At 44.5% G+C, this 19,522-nt stretch overlaps 1 protein-coding gene across 1 annotated transcript in view; it reads right to left on the bottom strand.

Annotated features, from left to right (window-relative positions):
* AP2S1 (adaptor related protein complex 2 subunit sigma 1) overlaps window positions 1-17,404 on the bottom strand; it is a 41,291-nt gene extending 23,887 nt beyond the window's left edge. The window contains exons 1-2 of the mRNA XM_069207660.1: window positions 17,199-17,404; window positions 849-998 (exon numbers count right to left, since the gene is read on the bottom strand). Of these exons, the coding sequence (XP_069063761.1) occupies window positions 849-998; window positions 17,199-17,201 (153 nt within the window). The 5' untranslated portion in view covers window positions 17,202-17,404. The remainder of the gene's footprint in view (window positions 1-848; window positions 999-17,198) is intronic.
* Window positions 17,405-19,522: the final 2,118 nt, after the last annotated feature.

Raw genomic sequence — 19,522 nt, 5'->3', positions numbered from 1 at the left:
CAGACTCACTCAGGGCAGGTGCTGTGCGAAGGCAACGCAGGCCTTTGTTACACCACTGGTGGCAATGTGTGCTGTTTGAGACCAAACACATTTTTTTCTTTTTGCCAGTGGTTGTACAGTGGTGAGGGCCTGTCAGTTCCCTCAATAATAAAGTGTTACGAAAGCCATGTCAAAACAAGACATGCATTGACAAAACCAAGAGAGAGAAAAAAAGTCAGATCAGTTGGCTGTGCCAGTGCTTGTTTATTTTCATGCTTCCAATAATCGTGTTGAAAATGGTTACACTGATTTTCCATTACTTATATTTTTTGGAAATACTACCATACATTAACACATTTTACTAAATGACGCTTCAAAGAAATAGCACCTAAAATTTCATGGTAATGAAACTTTTTTCCCTACTAACTGGCAGCCAAAGGGTTGTGCTGCTGGGGGTCGGGCCTACTTGTCTCAAGGACAAAATAAACATGAAAACTTCTTGCCCTTTACCCCAAACAATACGTCCCGGGCGTCAGGCGATAAGAATTACACATCACTGTTCACCTATCTTTTGGTTTAAACACAGTTTAGTGAACATAGACTGTGAAGTTGGTACACTACAAGACTGCGGGTACAGGGCTTCATTGAGTTGCTTTCTATATCCATTTTTCCCAGTCTTATACACTTATCAGTGGAAATTGGGATGCAGACACTTGCAAGATTTGCCCTACGACCCAGAAAGCTGGACAGGTGGATGAGGTAGGAGTGGATTGTACAACTGACATACAATGTGGGTAGTGGGAAGTGGAAAGCCTTCATTATGTGCTGGGATCCTGTCAGGGGAGACAAATGAAAATTGACAGTCTTACCTCTACGAAGTTGGTGTGTTTTGCATCACGAACAGTCACAACAGCATGAACCTCCTCAATCAACTTCTGTTTCTCGTCATCGTCAAACTGCATGTACCACTTGGCCAATCGAGTTTTCCCTGCACGGTTCTGTATCAAAATGAAGCGGATCTAGACAGGAAGGAAATAAACAAGAGCATGGGGATAACAAACTACAATGAACAGGTATAGAAATACAAGAGAGTAAGCTCACCAAAGTTAAACTGTGGCTCGAGCCAAATGTCTGGGTTTTGCTCGGCCCTTCATCCTAGGGAACTTCCCGGCCAATGTGTAAGCAAGCATTTCTGTCCCCCCCATACTTTTCACTTTCCAAATACAATTCTGAAAATTAAAATTAGGCAACCTGCTAAGGACCACAGTATCACAGTCTGTATACAACAAAAATCCAGCTTGAAAAGTAATTGTTTAATTTCAAAATTATTCATCTGAAATCTACTATATGTGGACAAAGGAAGGTTTAACTGCAGCAAGAAATCTTTTTTAGACATTGCAGTGGACTTCAGAACTGTTGTACAAGCACTGGTCCTATACCGTCTAGACTGTGGTAACGCCATACTGGCAGACACGATCCCCAGATAAGCATCCTTCCTGCCACAGCAGCAAGATAACAGGTCTTTGGAAGAATGACATCACACCCATCCTAAAAGAACTCTAATGGCTCCTTCTGCATAGCAGCACTAATTTCAAGACCTGTTGCATCATCTAAAATGTAGTCAACTCTAATACCCCGCTTGTCCTGGCAACCAAGATTAAGATTACTGGTGGGTCTTGATACATTTGCAGCACCAGTAATACAAGTTTAATTTTCCTACTATACAGAAATAGTTTGGAACTCCATTCAATATCATTATCGTTTAATCCATTCTCTGCTCATGAAAGGAGATGAAAAAACTCTTGTCAATCTGATTGTGTTCAAAGTCACTGGACTACCCACGAGGAAAACGCCACACTCTACTCCTTGCCCTTCTCACCTCACCTTCATTCTTTCTTAATATTTTACCCTGGCCATTACCATTCTCTAATCCATCACTTTCCTATCGCTACTGGTCAGTTCTTACATTCATAATGAGCCACACTTTGTTGTATAATAATACTTTTGTGTTGCGTTCTTTTGCTACGTAGTTGGTTGTGCACTATATAAAATATATACATACATCTGCAATAAATTATTGGGGGACCAGAACCTACTTTGAAGGTAAGCACAACAAATTTCTAAAAAACACACACACCTTTGAATAAAAAGGACAGAATTCCAGTGTTCCGGTGTCAGTGAGCTGAGGAGGCTGAAGTGAAACCAGAGGGTACAAGTGAAACACCAACCTACGGCCATGTTTGAGCTATTCCTGCCACAAACTCTCAAATGACAGAAGCACAGCTCAGTATAGATCAGCCTGTGACCTTCAGTGTACAGCCATTTCGGATAGAGACTTCTAGTTGCGGATTCTTTACTTTAAAATTTTCCGCAGGCGTCAGTCTGGATCAGGCAATATTTCTCGAGCAGTACCCCTGCACGAAGTCAAGTGGTGTCTGTTGGCTCCGCATCAGTCATCATGAGCGCCGGATATGATAGTGCAGAACTCCGGTAGGTGCCACACCAATGCGCTGACGGCAGTTCTTTTCTTTCTGTGCCAGCCAGCACTAATCCAAAGAAAAGCTACCCCTCAGTCACTTTTTGTCAAAGAGGTCTCAGTGTCTACACTCTTGGTGCGTTGAGATGGCGTCATATAAGACTTGGTACAAGCCCTGCAGATCCTGACGATGTCCATGACGGATCAGCACCTCGTGTGCTTGTGTTGTCTGGAGCGCGACCACAACCCAAAGTTGTGCTCCGAAAGCTCTGATGGAGCGGTCCCTAAAGCTTATTGCAGCCCACTGATCCACATTGCGTTGCTCCTGAGCCTGGTAGAGAGGAAGGTCCAGAGTATGGTCGTATGTTCGCAGAGCCCCACTCATCATTATCCCACTCCAAGTCCTCAGGACGGTCAGGTAAGTCGAGGCACAAAAAGAAGTCCAAGAATGCTTCTTCTTCGACTTCACCCTGTCCATCAGCCGACGAGATGAGGGAAAAGGGGCTTAGTTGTCCAAGCTCTCTGTCCTCAGAGCCTGCATCTGGGTCGGGCCATCCTGGGTTTTCAGGATCCACAGCAACCCCTGCCACAGAGATTTATGAGGCCATGCGCTTCATATCTGGACAGTCGCACTCTGCTGGAGCATCCTCCAGCCCTGCATGGTCGGCAGCTTCAGCCTCAGTTCCCGGGGGCACCTATGGATCCATTCCTGGACCCAAACCAGCATCAGTCGTACCACCTTGACCTTTCCCGACACAGATTCCGACATCAACCGTGCCCACAGGTGGCGCCGACTCCATCCTCATTATCCAAATGACCCAGCGTTCCTGACACAACATCCCACCCCAGACAGCTTGGTTATGCAAGCCTCTAAATATCAGTCTCTTCCTAAAGAAGAAGTTCAAAATACACACTCTGGCTCAGGTTCTATCTGCCCGGGACCCAGAAGACTGGATGGTAGAGTTGGACTTGCAGGACGCTTACTTCCACATTCCCGTCCTTCCTGCCTACAGACGTCACTTGCTGTACATGGTAGGCCACTAGCACTTTCAATTCACTGTGCTCTGCCTTACCACTGCCCCTCGGGTGTTCATCAAGGTGATGGCGGTGGTCTAAACAGGTCAGGGGTTTCAGTCTTCCCCTACCTCAACAAGTGGCTGTTGAAGGGAGGCTCGCCCCAGGCTGTCGCCTCACACCTCCAGGCTGCAGCAGACCTCCTTCATTCTCTGGGGTTCACTATAAACAGCCTGAGTCACACCTGACTCCCTCTCAGACGCACCCTTTCATCGGAGCAGTTCTGGACACAGTGCAGTTTTGGGCTTATCCTGCCGACCGCAAGGTCCAGAATATTTGGGCTAGGATACTAGCGTTTCAGCCTTTATACTCTATTTTGGTGAGAATGACTGAGCCTGCTGGGCCTCATAGCCTCCTGCTGGTAACCCATGCCAGATGGCATATACAGGCTATGCAGTGGATCTGAATTTCCATTGGGAGAAGCATGAAGGGAATCTCTCCAACATGGTCCATATCTTGGAGGGAACTGTACAAGATCTGCAGTGGTGGCTAACGAACCGTGATTGGGTCAGAGGCAGATCCCTCGTGTAGGAAGTTGGCTCTGTATGTGCTATTTCAAAGTAAGGAATAGCATGCACAGAGTCCAAGGGTTCCCCTTAGAGGTAAAATAGTGGTAAAAATAGATAATACTAATGCTCTATTTTGTGGTAGTGTGGTCGAGCAGTAGGCTTATCCAAGGAGTAGTGTTAAGCATTTGTTGTACATACACATAGACAATAAATGAGGTACACACACTCAGAGACAAATCCAGCCAATAGGTTTTTGTATAGAAAAATATCTTTTCTTAGTTTATTTTAAGAACCACAGGTTCAAATTTTACATGTAATATCTCATTCGAAAGGTATTGCAGGTAAGTACTTTTAGGAACTTCAAATCATCAAAATTGCATGTATACTTTTCAAGTTATTCACAAATAGCTGTTTTAAAAGTGGACACTTAGTGCAATTTTCACAGTTCCTAGGAGAGGTAAGTATTTGTTAGGTTAACCAGGTAAGTAAGACACTTACAGGGCTTAGTTCTTGGTCCAAGGTAGCCCACCGTTGGGGGTTCAGAGCAACCCCAAAGTCACCACACCAGCAGCTCAGGGCCGATCAGGTGCAGAGTTCAAAGTGGTGCCCAAAACGCATAGGCTAGAATGGAGAGAAGGGGGTGCCCCGGTTCCGGTCTGCTTGCAGGTAAGTACCCGCGTCTTCGGAGGGCAGACCAGGGGGGTTTTGTAGGGCACCGGGGGGGACACAAGTCCACACAGAAATTTCACCCTCAGCGGCGCGGGGGCGGCCGGGTGCAGTGTAGAAACAAGCGTCGGGTTCGCAATGTTAGTCTATGAGAGATCTCGGGATCTCTTCAGCGCTGCAGGCAGGCAAGGGGGGGATTCCTCGGGGAAACCTCCACTTGGGCAAGGGAGAGGGACTCCTGGGGGTCACTTCTCCAGTGAAAGTCCGGTCCTTCAGGTCCTGGGGGCTGCGGGTGCAGGGTCTCTCCCAGGCGTCGGGACTTTAGGTTCAAAGAGTCGCGGTCAGGGGAAGCCTCGGGATTCCCTCTGCAGGCGGCGCTGTGGGGGCTCAGGGGGGACAGGTTTTGGTACTCACAGTATCAGAGTAGTCCTGGGGTCCCTCCTGAGGTGTTGGATCGCCACCAGCCGAGTCGGGGTCGCCGGGTGCAGTGTTGCAAGTCTCACGCTTCTTGCGGGGAGCTTGCAGGGTTCTTTAAAGTTGCTGGAAACAAAGTTGCAGCTTTTCTTGGAGCAGGTCCGCTGTCCTCGGGAGTTTCTTGTCTTTTCGAAGCAGGGGCAGTCCTCAGAGGATGTCGAGGTCGCTGGTCCCTTTGGAAGGCGTCGCTGGAGCAGGATCTTTGGAAGGCAGGAGACAGGCCGGTGAGTTTCTGGAGCCAAGGCAGTTGTCGTCTTCTGGTCTTCCGCTGCAGGGGTTTTCAGCTGGGCAGTCCTTCTTCTTGTAGTTGCAGGAATCTAATTTTCTAGGGTTCAGGGTAGCCCTTAAATACTAAATTTAAGGGCGTGTTTAGGTCTGGGGGGTTAGTAGCCAATGGCTACTAGCCCTGAGGGTGGGTACACCCTCTTTGTGCCTCCTCCCAAGGGGAGGGGGTCACGATCCTAACCCTATTGGGGGAATCCTCCATCTGCAAGATGGAGGATTTCTAAAAGTTAGAGTCACTTCAGCTCAGGACACCTTAGGGGCTGTCCTGACTGGCCAGTGACTCCTCCTTGTTTTTCTCATTATTTTCTCCGGCCTTGCCGCCAAAAGTGGGGCCTGGCCGGAGGGGGCGGGCAACTCCACTAGCTGGAGTGTCCTGCTGGGTTGGCACAAAGGAGGTGAGCCTTTGAGGCTCACCGCCAGGTGTGACAATTCCTGCCTGGGGGAGGTGTTAGCATCTCCACCCAGTGCAGGCTTTGTTACTGGCCTCAGAGTGACAAAGGCACTCTCCCCATGGGGCCAGCAACATGTCTCGGTTTGTGGCAGGCTGCTAAAACTAGTCAGCCTACACAGATAGTCGGTTAAGTTTCAGGGGGCACCTCTAAGGTGCCCTCTGGGGTGTATTTGACAATAAAATGTACACTGGCATCAGTGTGCATTTATTGTGCTGAGAAGTTTGATACCAAACTTCCCAGTTTTCAGTGTAGCCATTATGGTGCTGTGGAGTTCGTGTTTGACAAACTCCCAGACCATATACTCTTATAGCTACCCTGCACTTACAATGTCTAAGGTTTTGTTTAGACACTGTAGGGGTACCATGCTCATGCACTGGTACCCTCACCTATGGTATAGTGCACCCTGCCTTAGGGCTGTAAGGCCTGCTAGAGGGGTGTCTTACCTATACTGCATAGGCAGTGAGAGGCTGGCATGGCACCCTGAGGGGAGTGCCATGTCGACTTACTCGTTTTGTCCTCACTAGCACACACAAGCTGGCAAGCAGGGTGTCTGTGCTGAGTGAGAGGTCTCCAGGGTGGCATAAGACATGCTGCAGCCCTTAGAGACCTTCCTTGGCATCAGGGCCCTTGGTACTAGAAGTACCAGTTACAAGGGACTTATCTGGATGCCAGGGTCTGCCAATTGTGGATACAAAAGTACAGGTTAGGGAAAGAACACTGGTGCTGGGGCCTGGTTTAGCAGGCCTCAGCACACTTTCAATTGTAAACATAGCATCAGCAAAGGCAAAAAGTCAGGGGGCAACCATGCCAAGGAGGCATTTCCTTACACCTCGGTTTTCCCTTACCAGATTTGACAGTAGTGACAGATGCATCACTCCTGGAGATCAGCCACCAGGGACAGGAGAAGATCAGAGGGATCTGGTATCCGGCAGCATTTTGTCTTGAATGGCGCTTAGGCTTCCTGTATGCCTTTCCGCACATACCACTTCTTCCTAGAGATCTCAAGAAGATCAAGAACCACCAGGCCGAAGTAATCTTTGTGGCTCCAGAATGGGCACGAAGAGTCTGGTATCTAGAGATATTGAGCATGGCCTTTGATTCTCCGATCAGACTGCCCCTTTGGGAGGAACGTCTGTCGCAGCAGCAGGGAAAGGTTCTCCACACAAACCTGTCCAGTCCCCGCCTTCTCGCATGGCAACTGAGCAGCGGCAGTTGACAGCTTTTGGCCTTCCCCCCAAAGTATGTAATGTTAACTTGTCAGACAGGTGTTCTTCCACCAAAATTGTATACACCTGTTGGAATAAATGTGGCATGTTGCACAGACAAGTTGACCCCACCTCTGTCCCTCTTTTTGAGGTCCTCTTGTTTATAATTTCTAAGCCCAGCAAACCTCTGCTTATTGTGCCCACAAAGGTTATTTGTCTGCTATCCCTGCATTTCTGAGATTATCTGACCAACCCTCTTTGTTGAGGTCTCCTATTGGTATTAGGTTGCTTAAGGTTTTTGCTCACGTTTCCTTCATTCCCATTCATCATGCCACAATGGGATCTGAATTTGGTTTTGACATTCCTCATTTGTGCTCCCTTTCAGCTTTTTCACAATTGTCCTATCAGGCTTCTAACATTAAAAACAGTCTTCCTTGTGGCAATTACATCTACCTGCAGGGGAAGTGAGCTACAGGCATTGTCATCTAAGCCACCAAATCTTTTCATCTCTCCAGACAAAAAGGTGCTTTGCACAAGGGCCTCCTTTCTTCCGAAAGGGCTTCTGCCCTTCCATGAAGGCTAATACAACACCTTGCCTACTTTTTACACACACCCACACCCTTCTGAGGAAGATGATAGATTCCAATGCCCAGATCCAAAACGAGCATTGGCGTTCTACCTTGATCGTACCAAAGAGTTCCTGGTGGATTTGTCTTGGGTATGTGGGTGCAAAGAAAGATCAGGCAGTGTAGAGGAGAACCATCTCCAGATAGGTCGTTCTCTGCATTAAAATGTGCTACGTATTAGCTAAAAAGCAATCCCTGAAGGGTTTGCGCGCTCATTGTATTGGTGCGACAGCTGCAACCACTGCGTTAGCACACTGAGTTCAGGCCCTGGACATCTGTCTTGCAGAAACGTGGGCATCTTTGCACATATTTACCAAACATTTCTGCCTGGATAGTCAGGTCCAAAGGGACAAGTACTTTGCCTGTTTGGTCCCAGTAGACTTTCTAGTATCATCTTGGTTCACAGAACCTCCTGGGATGGTATTACGCATGTATTTATTCTAAGGTAAGGAATCAGTAACTAGAAGTCCCTACCACATGAACAAGTTACTTACCATCGGTAACGCCTTATCTGGTAGAGACATATTCCTTATCAACCCACCCATCCTCCCCGCTCTAAGAACTTATTTCAAGGAAAAGGGACTTCAGTTCAGGGCCTTAGTCCAGCGCAAGAGGGTCAGTGTTCTTCATGGCCCGCACTTCTGGTGTGGAAAGTCGTGAAAAGAAACGGACGTCAGAGCCCCAAAGTGGTGCCTATATATGACCAACTACATCATATCCGTGGCCTACAACGGACGCGGAGTCGACTGATGCCACCTAACAGGGTGCAGGGGTACCGCTTGAGAAAAATCTCTGGATCCAGACTGACGCCTGGGGGGAATTCTATGGTAAGGAAATCTGCAACAACAATATGTCTCTAACAGATAAGGCAGTACCGAAAGTAAGTAACTTGTTTGACTACAACAGCTTAGTTAGGAATTTGTTTGGAAGCAGGACCCAACACCTTAAATGTGTTTAGTTTACTGTTGCCCCCTAGCTGATGCAGAGACATTTAACGGATTTTGTTTTAATCAGCATCACCAAAAGGAGGCGGCATTTTGGAAAACCCCCGCAAAAAAAAAAAAAACTTTAATGCTTGAGGTGCATGAAATCCAGACAGCACACATTTCCACAAGAGGTGCTCTTACCCACTTTTAACAATAAAACACTGAGTAAATAGAACTGGAATGGGAATTTGTTTTCCAAAGTATAAACTTATATTTAGATATTTATGTATTTCCCATTACTTGCATGCTGGCCTTCTTCACATTTACCGCCACCTCAAAAGAAAGCTCCCACACAAAAGAAAAAACAAACAATTAAAATAAAAATACAATCCGCTCACTCTGCCTACGTTTTATTTCCCTGTCAGAGGGCAAAAGGGGACCCTTACTAACCAAATCGATCCTGGAAAAAGGACGCTGTCTTTTGCGTCTGGGAAGGAATGGCATGAAACGACAACAGCAGCAGTACTATAGCCAATCTGCAATTAGCATCCCATTGACAACACAAAACAGCAACAATAATTTGCCAGGCCTAAAGAGGAGCCCTAGAGTCTGATCAATGACTTCAGGTGCTACAATCCATCCCCACACAGGATACCAGAAATTAAAACAACAAGGTTCGGGGAATGGCAGTTTGTAGGTTTTTCCATATATTTCTACTTTGCTTAATCTCTTTCTCTTTTCTAAATTGTACTAGGTTTATCCATTCTTCATATAACAGCACAGGCTTGGTTCAGCTACCAGTGTGTCATGCAGCTTGTCAACTTTGAGCAGTTACTTTCTTTTAGGCCCATGCGTCATTGTTCCTGTCTAAGTATAATCTCATAAATCCCAATTAGCGGGCTACACACGTCCCACTTAATTTCCTGTTTTCTTCATGCTTACTTCAACCCATGGCTTTTTCTCGTGGTTGCTGGTTTGAGTAGAAATGTTGTGCAACAATGAACAGTTGTGAGGGACAGACAACATTTTTTCCTGCAAATAGATGCTAAACAAAGATCTCACAATAAGACGTTTAGCATTATTAGAATTTTCATATGTACAGCAACTATCACATAGTATGAGTAGGAACTCTAGGTTTCACAGGAACTGTGCATGCTACAGGTAAAAAAAAACATGTAACTTTGCCCACACAACTGAGAATCATTGCAATAAGAGTCTGTGCATGAGACCTAATTGAATTATATTTACAGTCCCTCTAAGGCTTTATATCGCTGTAGTCTCTGGGGTGTGGAATTTTATAAAATATCTACTTGCCCTAAGGACGCAGTGTGTCTGAAATGTATTCGTCCTGTTAACAAAAGCACTTGTACATCTTGGTGCCAGCAGTGAGGTAACAAATTATGGCAGTGTTCTCATTTTATCAGAGTGCTGACAATAGTCTTTCTGAACAGGTAGTAGTTCCAGAGTTGGAATTCCATACGAGTCTATGCACACTCACTAACTTTCATGTTGAAGGGTATTCACCACTAGAAAAGGCTGGACGTTTATTTAAGATAAGAACAGGAGTAGAAGTGTTTTGAATGTGAGACAAAAGGGCATGGAAAAAGGATGCATTTGCTTTCACTTAGCAGTTTTTCCGTAAGAAAATATAACATAAAACAACATGAATATATGTAAAGCACATCTTCACTGTTAGACTTTTCATCCTTGGTGTGGCCTCCCTTAACTTTTTGCCTCTGTTTCCCAGGTTGTTGATGTGTGCTGGACTCTGTTTTTGCTGTTTTTGTTACTCTGGGCACTTTACCACTGCTAACAAGTGCTAAAGTGCTCCGTTACAAAATGAGTTTGTAATTGGCTTATCCATGATTGGCAGATTTGATTTATTAGTAAGTCCCTACTAAAGTGCACTAGAGGTGCCCAGGGCCTATAAATCAAATGCTACTAGTGGGCCTGCAGCACTGGTTGGCCACCCACATAAGTAGCTCTGTAACGAGGTCTCAGACCTGCCACTGCAGTGTCTGTGTGTGCAGTCTTAACTGTAAATTCGAATTGGCAAGTCTACCCACTTACCAGGCCTAAACCTTCCCTTTTCTTACATGTAAGACACCCCTAAGGTAGGCCCTAGGTAGCCCCAAGGGCAGGGTGCAGTGTATTGTTAAGGTAGGACATATAGTAATGTGTTTTATATGTCCTGACAGTGAAATACTGCTAAATTCATTTTTCACTGTTGCATAGCCTGTCCCTCTCATATGTTAACATGGGGGCTACCTTTAAATATGTTTAAAGCGTAGATTCCCTTTGGGAGCAGATAGAGATGTGGAGTTTGGGGAATCTGAGCTCACAATTTAAAAATACATCTTTTAGTAAAGTTGATTTTAAGATTGTGTGTTTGAAAATGCCACTTTTAGAAAGAGAGCATTTTCTTGCTTAAACCATTTCTGTGACTCTGCCTGTTTGTGGATTCCCTGTCTGGGTCAGTTTGACAGTTGGGCTGGTTGCATCTCTCACTAGACACTGACACAAAGGGAGCTGGGGTGTAGTCTGCATTTCCTGATGAGCCATCTGTGCTAGGAGGGAGGGGAGGAGTGGTCACTCACACCTGAAAGGGATGTGCCTGCCCTCACACAATGCAGCCTCCAACCCCCTGGTGTGTGTCGGTGTGTGTCTAGGACCTGGCCTGGGCAAGGCAGGATTTCAACAAACATTATAGAATTTTCTTTGAAGTAGGCCTACTTCAAAAGGGCAAAATGGGTATAAGAAGGGCACCCAAAACCACAGACTTTAGAACACTTCTGGAAACCAAAAGGAACCTCTGCCTGGAGAAGAGCTGAAGAGCTGAGGAAGAAGAGCTGCCCTGCCTGTGACTGTGCTTTGTGGAGCTATCCTGCAGTTGCTGCTTCTGCCTGTGCTAGAGGACAAAGACTGGACTTTGTGTTGCTTTCCTTCTTGTGAAGATCTCCAATGGCTTAATTTAGGGCTTGCCTTCGGTTGTTTGAAGTGTCAGGGACAGCCAAGACTTCTCTCTGCCCGCACCTGGAGCCTCTGGAGAGACTACTACCCTGCCAAGTGGTGCCCATCCAGTTCTTGGGACCCTTAACGGCAAAGCTGGCAGCCCAAGAGTGAGAAATCCACGCATCGACCGCCGTACGGGGAAAAGATCGACACGACTCTTTTCTGCGGCTGAAAATAAAATAATAATAATAAATAAGAATTGCTGTGCCGCTGGCTTTGCGGATGAAAATTAACGCTCGCTGGCAACGTGACCTGAAGATCGATGTCCAGGGCTGGAGAAACGACACACAGCATCGCTAACGGAGGCTGGTGAGATCGCAACCTATGCTGCCTGGTTTTCAGAACATCGTGCGGCTGGATTTCTGCCGCAAACACCGCTGGGCGTGTAAAGACGACGCATGGCCTGCCCGGACTCGAAAGTTCTGACAGGATTGACGCATCGCTCTCCTGCGGTGAGAAAAAAACGGCACACGCCAACCCGACTAAAGGAGAAACGATGCAAGGTCTCGCTCTGAGTGAAACAGACGCACTGCAAGCCCTTTTTTGACGCACACTCACCGTGTGGGGTTATTTTTGACACACCCAAGGTACATTTTCACACTAACAGCATTAGCGTTGCGTTTAAAATTACATGTAGACTCTTTTTGTATTTTCAGTGATAACTTCATTTGTGTATTGTGGATTTTTGTCGTTTTAGTCTTGTTTTGTTTATATGAATATTTTCTATTTTTCTAAACCTGTGTTGTGTCATTTTGTAGTGTTTTCATTAAGTTACTGTGTGTTGATACAAATACTTTACACCTAGCACTCTGAAGTTAAGCCTACTGCTCGTGCCAAGCTACCAAGGGGGTAAGCAGGGGTTAGCTGAAGGTGATTCTCTATTACCCTGACTAGGGTGGGGGTCCTTGCTTGGACAGGGGGTAACCTGACTGCCAAATACCCCATTACTAACATTCACCAAAGGGTCCCTTGGCACTGAAATATCAGATGTTTATTGTTACTCATCTCAATGGTATTCATATTATCGATCTTTAAAGGAAGAAAGGCTGAATCGACATCCTGGGTTTCGACTCTGTGACCACGTATATTTGCTTATGCAAAAACGAAATCAATAAAAGTTTTCTAGGCATGGTTTGTTAAAATTTTGTGGATGTCTGAAAGTTGTACATCTGCATGAATGCCAGAACATATATCCACTGCACTTTCGTGTGTCTTTCATTTAAGAAATGGGCACTTTAGCTTATTTTCATGCTGCCAATAATGGCTTTACACTAATTATCCCTCATTGTTTTTTTTCAATCATAAATATTGGCTTGCATCAAACATTTGGAGGCCAAGAGAAACAGTACCTTAAACTACACAACAGTTTAGCAAAACGCAAAAGTTAGGTTTTTTTGGTGTACTTTTTAGCTGAAAAGCAATATATATATATATATATATATATATATATATATATATATATATATATATATATATATATATATCTCAAATCACCACTATTTTTGAAAGGGTGCTGAATTTAATCAGGTATTATGCCGGGAGCGTTATACGTAACCTCAAATTGTTATATTTTGCAAAACGTGTTTATGTTTTTGAAATAGCACCAGTCAACAATGAAAGCTAAGCTCACTTCATTTCTTTACAGCGCTTGTCCTAAAAATAACGGCTCTGCATTAATGAATCGTACATACAAGTTTTAACTCGATACATGTAAAAACACATCTTGTTTTAGTGGCAGACAATCCTTTCACAGATCTGTACTGAAAACTGGCAGCCAAAGAGGTTGTGCTTCAAGAGCCTAGGCCCATTTGTCCAAAGGACACAGTAAACATAAAAACGTGCTGCCCTTGAAACCAAGCAATATGTTCTGGGCGTCGGGCGATAGGAATTCCGACTCAGAGTGCATCTCACAGCCTGGCTCTTCTCGCTTTTTTGTCGCCTAGATGAGCATCTTGATGACAACAACCCCTTCTGTAGATTTATTTTTTCAGACCCTTTGATTTCAACCCATAATCCCCTCCCACAATAATACAGTGAGCATGCCTTTCTGCCCAACAGCAAATGTCTGATACAGAGGATCTCCCAACACACTTCAGCAACGACTGTCATGTGCTCAATGAAAAAACAGACTAAATATGGATATCCAAATTCTCATTCTGTTTGCATCCAACAGCAATATTAGACATTGCCTATAAAACAACTTATTTATAGCCCAACGGATCGTCCTAAGGCTGAAATTTCCCCAAATGTGCACTTCTGCAACACCAGTCAATGAAGGAGCAGGGTAGAGATATATGCTAGTACATAATTTGCATTCCATGAGCATATCATTCTTAAAATGCTCGTCAATTTTAAAACGCAATTCATAGGCAGGCTTTGCCTAATACAATCCACAAGTGAACTTCCATCATCCTAAGATTATTACATAAATACCTAAAACCACAACCAAAAACATAGAACAAGTTACTTCAAGCTATCCACTGGGAAAGAAACCAGTTTTTTTAAACATATAACCAAGAAGTCTTTGTTCCCCACAGACTCTAGTTCAAACCATGGCTCGTGGGGGATAAGCTCAACAATTTAGGATAAACGCCTATAACGCAATTACAGGATAAAACATGTTCATTTTGAAAACGCCTCGACTTTCAAACACAAAGAAATATTTTTTGCTCTAATTTGGCAGAATGTTTCGATATTAACTTTAGATTTAAAACTATATACAGGTGACTTTGAAAAAAACAGGGCATCATTGAAGAGGTCAGTCTTAAGCAGCAGCCGTAAATGTAACGAGAAGCGCCCCACCCATGTCCTCGTGTTTAGCTGTGACACTACATGTTACAAGCACACTTTATCACTGCCGCACAGCCCCAAACAGGAGATAGCAGGAGAGGCTGCAGAGTCAGCTCTAATGCCAGAGATGTATCTCAGGAAATCCTGCTCATTTACAGGACACGGTAGGCTTGCAACTGTAAGAACTGTCTGGCGCCTACAGGAAAAGAACACAGTGAAACTGCAGACCCAAGCGAAAGGGCCACTGAGTCCATTCACAAAGGGTTCAAAAACGGAAAGGACAAACTGCACCTCTACAACCAACTTTGCCATCTACACCTAACATCAACTGAAAACAGACAATAATCACAAATATAATAGCGCACACACAAGCAATCTACCAAAGTGACATCCCATAATGAAATATCATGGCACTGGAACTAAATATGGACATCCCACTCCGACATCCTAATGGATAAAAAGCTACAACATGCAAGGTCATGGACGGTGTAAAAATGTTAGCCCATGATCACTTTAAACCATGTGAGGCAGGTAAAGGCCCCGATTACTACTAGGCCAAACAACTTCGACTATTGCACATATACCTTATTCTTAATCTCAGACCCTAAAGTAACAAGGCATGAATGCAGTTCCTTTGACTCAATAACTCCATTCATAATGTCTACATTCTTGTGTTCTTCTCTATCACTTAAGTGCTTGAGAAACTTTCGACAATGGTATGTGTCTCTTGTTAGCTCAATACGCTCTATGGGTTAATTATCCCCAAATTATAATAATAAGAAAAAAAAAAAAAATGTTTAATTTTTAAAAAAAAGCTACTATTTAGACATTAGCACAATGTAACCACGTATATGTTTTTGCACTGAACGTACAATAATGCCATTACTTTAAACCTCAACGTCTAACTTGGAAAATTAGCGGAGTTCACGGGCAGGACATAAATGTTTCAAGCGATGGGTGGATTTATTTTTCTAGATTGACACACCAATCAGTTGAAAGATTTGCAAGTAAAAAAAACAGAACTGTTAATGTCAACCTTCATTTTAAACGTCTGATTTTACACACAAAAAACACTTTCGAAAGATAAAAAGATAAAGCTGGACCATTTTAAGAGAAAAGCAGGTACATCGCTGCAGATTGGCATCTCTGCCAACAGAGCCTCTGACCAAGAACACATGCTACAATGTACAGGTAGCAACATTACTGAACAGCCTCCATGTAAAAAAAAATACATCCAAGACCACCTGGAGCTCAGGAAGGTGCTAAAGACCTTGGTCTTCCTCAACGGGTGAGAAAAAATTGCATCTACCAAAAGAGAAACATTCAGCATCATATACACGCTCTGCTGGCTACAACCTCTCCCAATAATAGGCAACATCAAAATTCTTCCCACACAGACCAAGATTCAATTGATACACCGCTCTACCCGTACAGGACACTACACTAAGCACCCTTTTTCTCGACCATGTGACAAATGACATAACAAAATAAGAGCACAGCTCTGGTTACTACCACACAACACTAAAACGTTTCACAGTTAGGCCACTCTATAAATCCACATACTTCGAAAGAAGACCAGTGAGGGACTGTGTGCTAGTCTGCCAAAGCACTTCGTCGTAAGGGAAATTAAGCTCTTTGATAAATACAACCACAACACCAAGCCCCCAACTCCATAAAGTAATGTCCAGAAACAAATTATTGCTCGTGGATCAGAAAAGTCCCCCCACAGTCCCATTCCCGCACTGGTGCCTATAATTCGTTACCTCGAGGATTTTAACAATCAGTAACTACCTCCTTCTTTCGATGCCTAGACTGCCCCTCCGCCCTTCAGCACAAACCTCAAGCTCTACAAAATAGAATCTCAGCTATATATGGGACGCCAAAGTCATCTTTTTAACCCTTGTCCTACCATCCTAATCCTCCGTTTCTATCTCCAATGTTTCAGGACCAAGCTTAGGAATGCCTTCACCTTTTCCTGGTATCATCGTTCCAACAATGATGTCCCTACAGTCTCACCGTACTCAAAGCGCTATCACCAAAGTCTATCTCATTCGTCTTACAACCATCTCACCTCAGATCCCATGGCCTTTCCTTCACCTTTGTCTGTTGTACCTCCCAGCCACTCCCGTGTGTGTGTCTCTCTCTCTCTCTCTCAGACAGATTGATGTTTATGGAACTCTTCTCTTCCATCCTGGTGTCTCACCGGCTACTAACTGGACCCAAGACATGTACCTTCAGCTACTCCAACTTTTTAGCCAGTACCGTTACATTATGGGACTTGTAGTTTAGCACTGACTAGTCAAGGCTGGGCTCCTACACCGGCAGGCAAGATATCGTGGACTAAAAAGCCAGCAATAAGTAAAGGTACTCGGCATGACACATGATAGCTATGCCACAGTATTTCCCTATAACAGTCCTTCCAATGGTCTTTTCCTGCTACCTCGACTTTCTTCCACCATTCTTCTCCCTTTCCCTGTCGCTCGTGGTCACGCCCTCCTTCCCTCCACATCCCTGGTCTGTCAGTTACATAGTGCCTTCTAACTCTGTTGCTGTCTTGTCTCCTGCCTCGTTTCTTCCGCCTTTCATGATACAACCATCGTCTTACAATCCTTTCCCATGGTGTCCTTCCCTATGATGCCTCAATAGTCTCTCTCTCTCTCTCTCTTTCTCTTTCTTATCTGACGAATTTCTATGATGGCCTCTAACACACGACGCCTCACTCACCATGGTTGCTGTCAGACAGGGTGATCGCTGCCCCAAATTTCCTCGGACAGTCCTCCGTTATAATCCCTTTAAGGGACGTCTTCTGTCCCGTATTTCAGTGAGCAGGGCTGGCCCTTGATGAATCAGGTATCCCAACCAATGAAGAAAGGAGAAAGGAGAAACAAGTGTCGTGAGCGGTGGAAAGCACGATAACCACGGATTGGTTTGGGTGAATTCTTATCACACGATTGGCTTAAGAAGTTACACTCTGATGTTCCATTGACGGAAGCTGCATAATTACTGTCGCTCGCCGATTGGCTGAAACAAAGACTGTCAGCTTTTAATTGGATGTGGGGTTTTGAGTATCAGATGCTATTGCAAAGAGTTTAGCTGCTGCACCTCACAGCTTCTATTAGCGGTTTTCTGATTCGTCCCTGCCTGACCGTCATGGTATATCCTGTACCTTCCGGTCGTGAGCTGTTTTTCTGCTTGCACTGCTGCAGCAGTTAGCAGTTAACGTAGTGACTAGAAGTGGGCAAGCCAGCATATTAGGGTGAGCAGGCGTTCCAATTTTTCAGCAGCTGTCCTGGCAAACTTCAGCAATTTTGGTTCATTACCTTTTTTAAAAGAGGCTCGACTGAAAATGGACGAAGGCACTTTTTTATATGTTTCAAGGCAAGGCTAGGTAGCATCTGTTCTGTGAAACAAATTCTGTTCAGTGAAGCAAATTAATTAGTAGGTGCGATAGTGAAAAATTGTACTTTATTTATTTCCTCAGTGCCTCGTCTGTTTTCTAGGTTGATGCGCGTTGTCTTACTGTGCACCTTGGCAGATGAAAAATTGCGGTCCTTCTATTTTTGTGAAACGTCCTAGTTTTTGGTTTTTCATATTCTGTCACCCTACAGCAAACTGATATAACAGAAGAGCCAGAGTTAAATGGGGGATCTGGTTTGGCCCTGAAAGCTAAAAGTCAAGTCGTCAAAATATTTTGACTGTAATCAGGCCTGGCTCCAGGAATTTTTACTTGGATGGACCAAGGGTGCATTCGAGTGGACTGTTGCAGGCCCAATAAAAATGTACGCTTCAAGAATTCTCAATTCTATTAAGGACACAGAGGCGAGGATTATGCTTTCTCTTTCTTTACTGTCTCAACACAGCAGCCAATCATAAGACAGTGAAACAAAAACACCAAAACCCATGATACTGTACAAAAAGTCACATGTACCAATCACCACCCAAGACCCCTGTCCATATATATCATGATCTCTAAAGTCACTTCCTCTTTCTTTGTCAAAGTCAGATAAATATCAAACATCCGAAACGAAACTTCTTACAGATGAACTGTTCCTACAATCACCAGATCCGAGAGTCTAGAAAAACACAAGCTGAGCTCCACAGGAGCCACATCCATAATAAACTTCCAAGGATAATGAAGTCCATAGCGTCGTCTTCTCCAAGAACTGAACAGCGACAAAATTCACTTATTCTTATGATCAGATCCTAGAATAGCACAAAAAATCCTAAAAGGTAATACCTCTCAAAATAAATGTATCAACAATTCTGTGAGCACATCTATAATAATACAAGGGAGGGCAAAATTCATAACATAAATAACCAAACAACACTTAAGATTCATCACAATTATATATCTGACAAGAGAAATAAATATAAGTATATGGGAGGGATAATCCTCACCTCTGGGTCCTTAATATAATTAAAAAAAATTGACGCTTAAGCTAGAAATTTTTCTATTCTATTTCAGGACGGGAGGCTCCGATTATGCTACTTTAAAGGTGTCCAAATACCACAGTAGCAACATCGAAAACAGGTTTGTGATAAAATTTACAAAAAGTACACTCAGAAGACCAATCTGCTGCCCTCATAATGTCCTCTAAACGAGAACCTAAAGACAGAGATTTGATTGCAAAAGCTCTGGCCAGTAGTTCCAGTGAATTGATGTGGTATTGGAGTTCCTCCAGGGACCACCTGCCCCCCATCTCCACCAGACCACAGCATGCACCTCAGCCCAACCGGCTGGCATCTGGCTCCGTGATCACCTCCGGAATGGATGCAAATATCGCCTTGCCATTCCACACATCCATATGTGAGTGCCACCAGGAGAGCTCTGTCTTGGCCTCCTCTGACAGAACAATCTGCTCTGACTATTTCAGGCTCTTCTGAAGATATAAAATCTGCAAATGCTGAAAGGCTCGATAGTGCAAGGGGCCCAAAAAGATCACCTGAATGGAGGACACCAGGAGTCCCACCAGACGGGCTAAGATCCTCAATGATATAGTCAGAGAGGCAAGGGCTCTCCACAACTCCTTCTTGATAGAGGACCGTTT

Source organism: Pleurodeles waltl, chromosome 9, assembly GCF_031143425.1.
Source record: "Pleurodeles waltl isolate 20211129_DDA chromosome 9, aPleWal1.hap1.20221129, whole genome shotgun sequence".
Taxonomy (NCBI): Eukaryota; Metazoa; Chordata; class Amphibia; order Caudata; family Salamandridae; genus Pleurodeles; species Pleurodeles waltl.
This window is presented reverse-complemented; position numbering and strand designations above follow the sequence as displayed.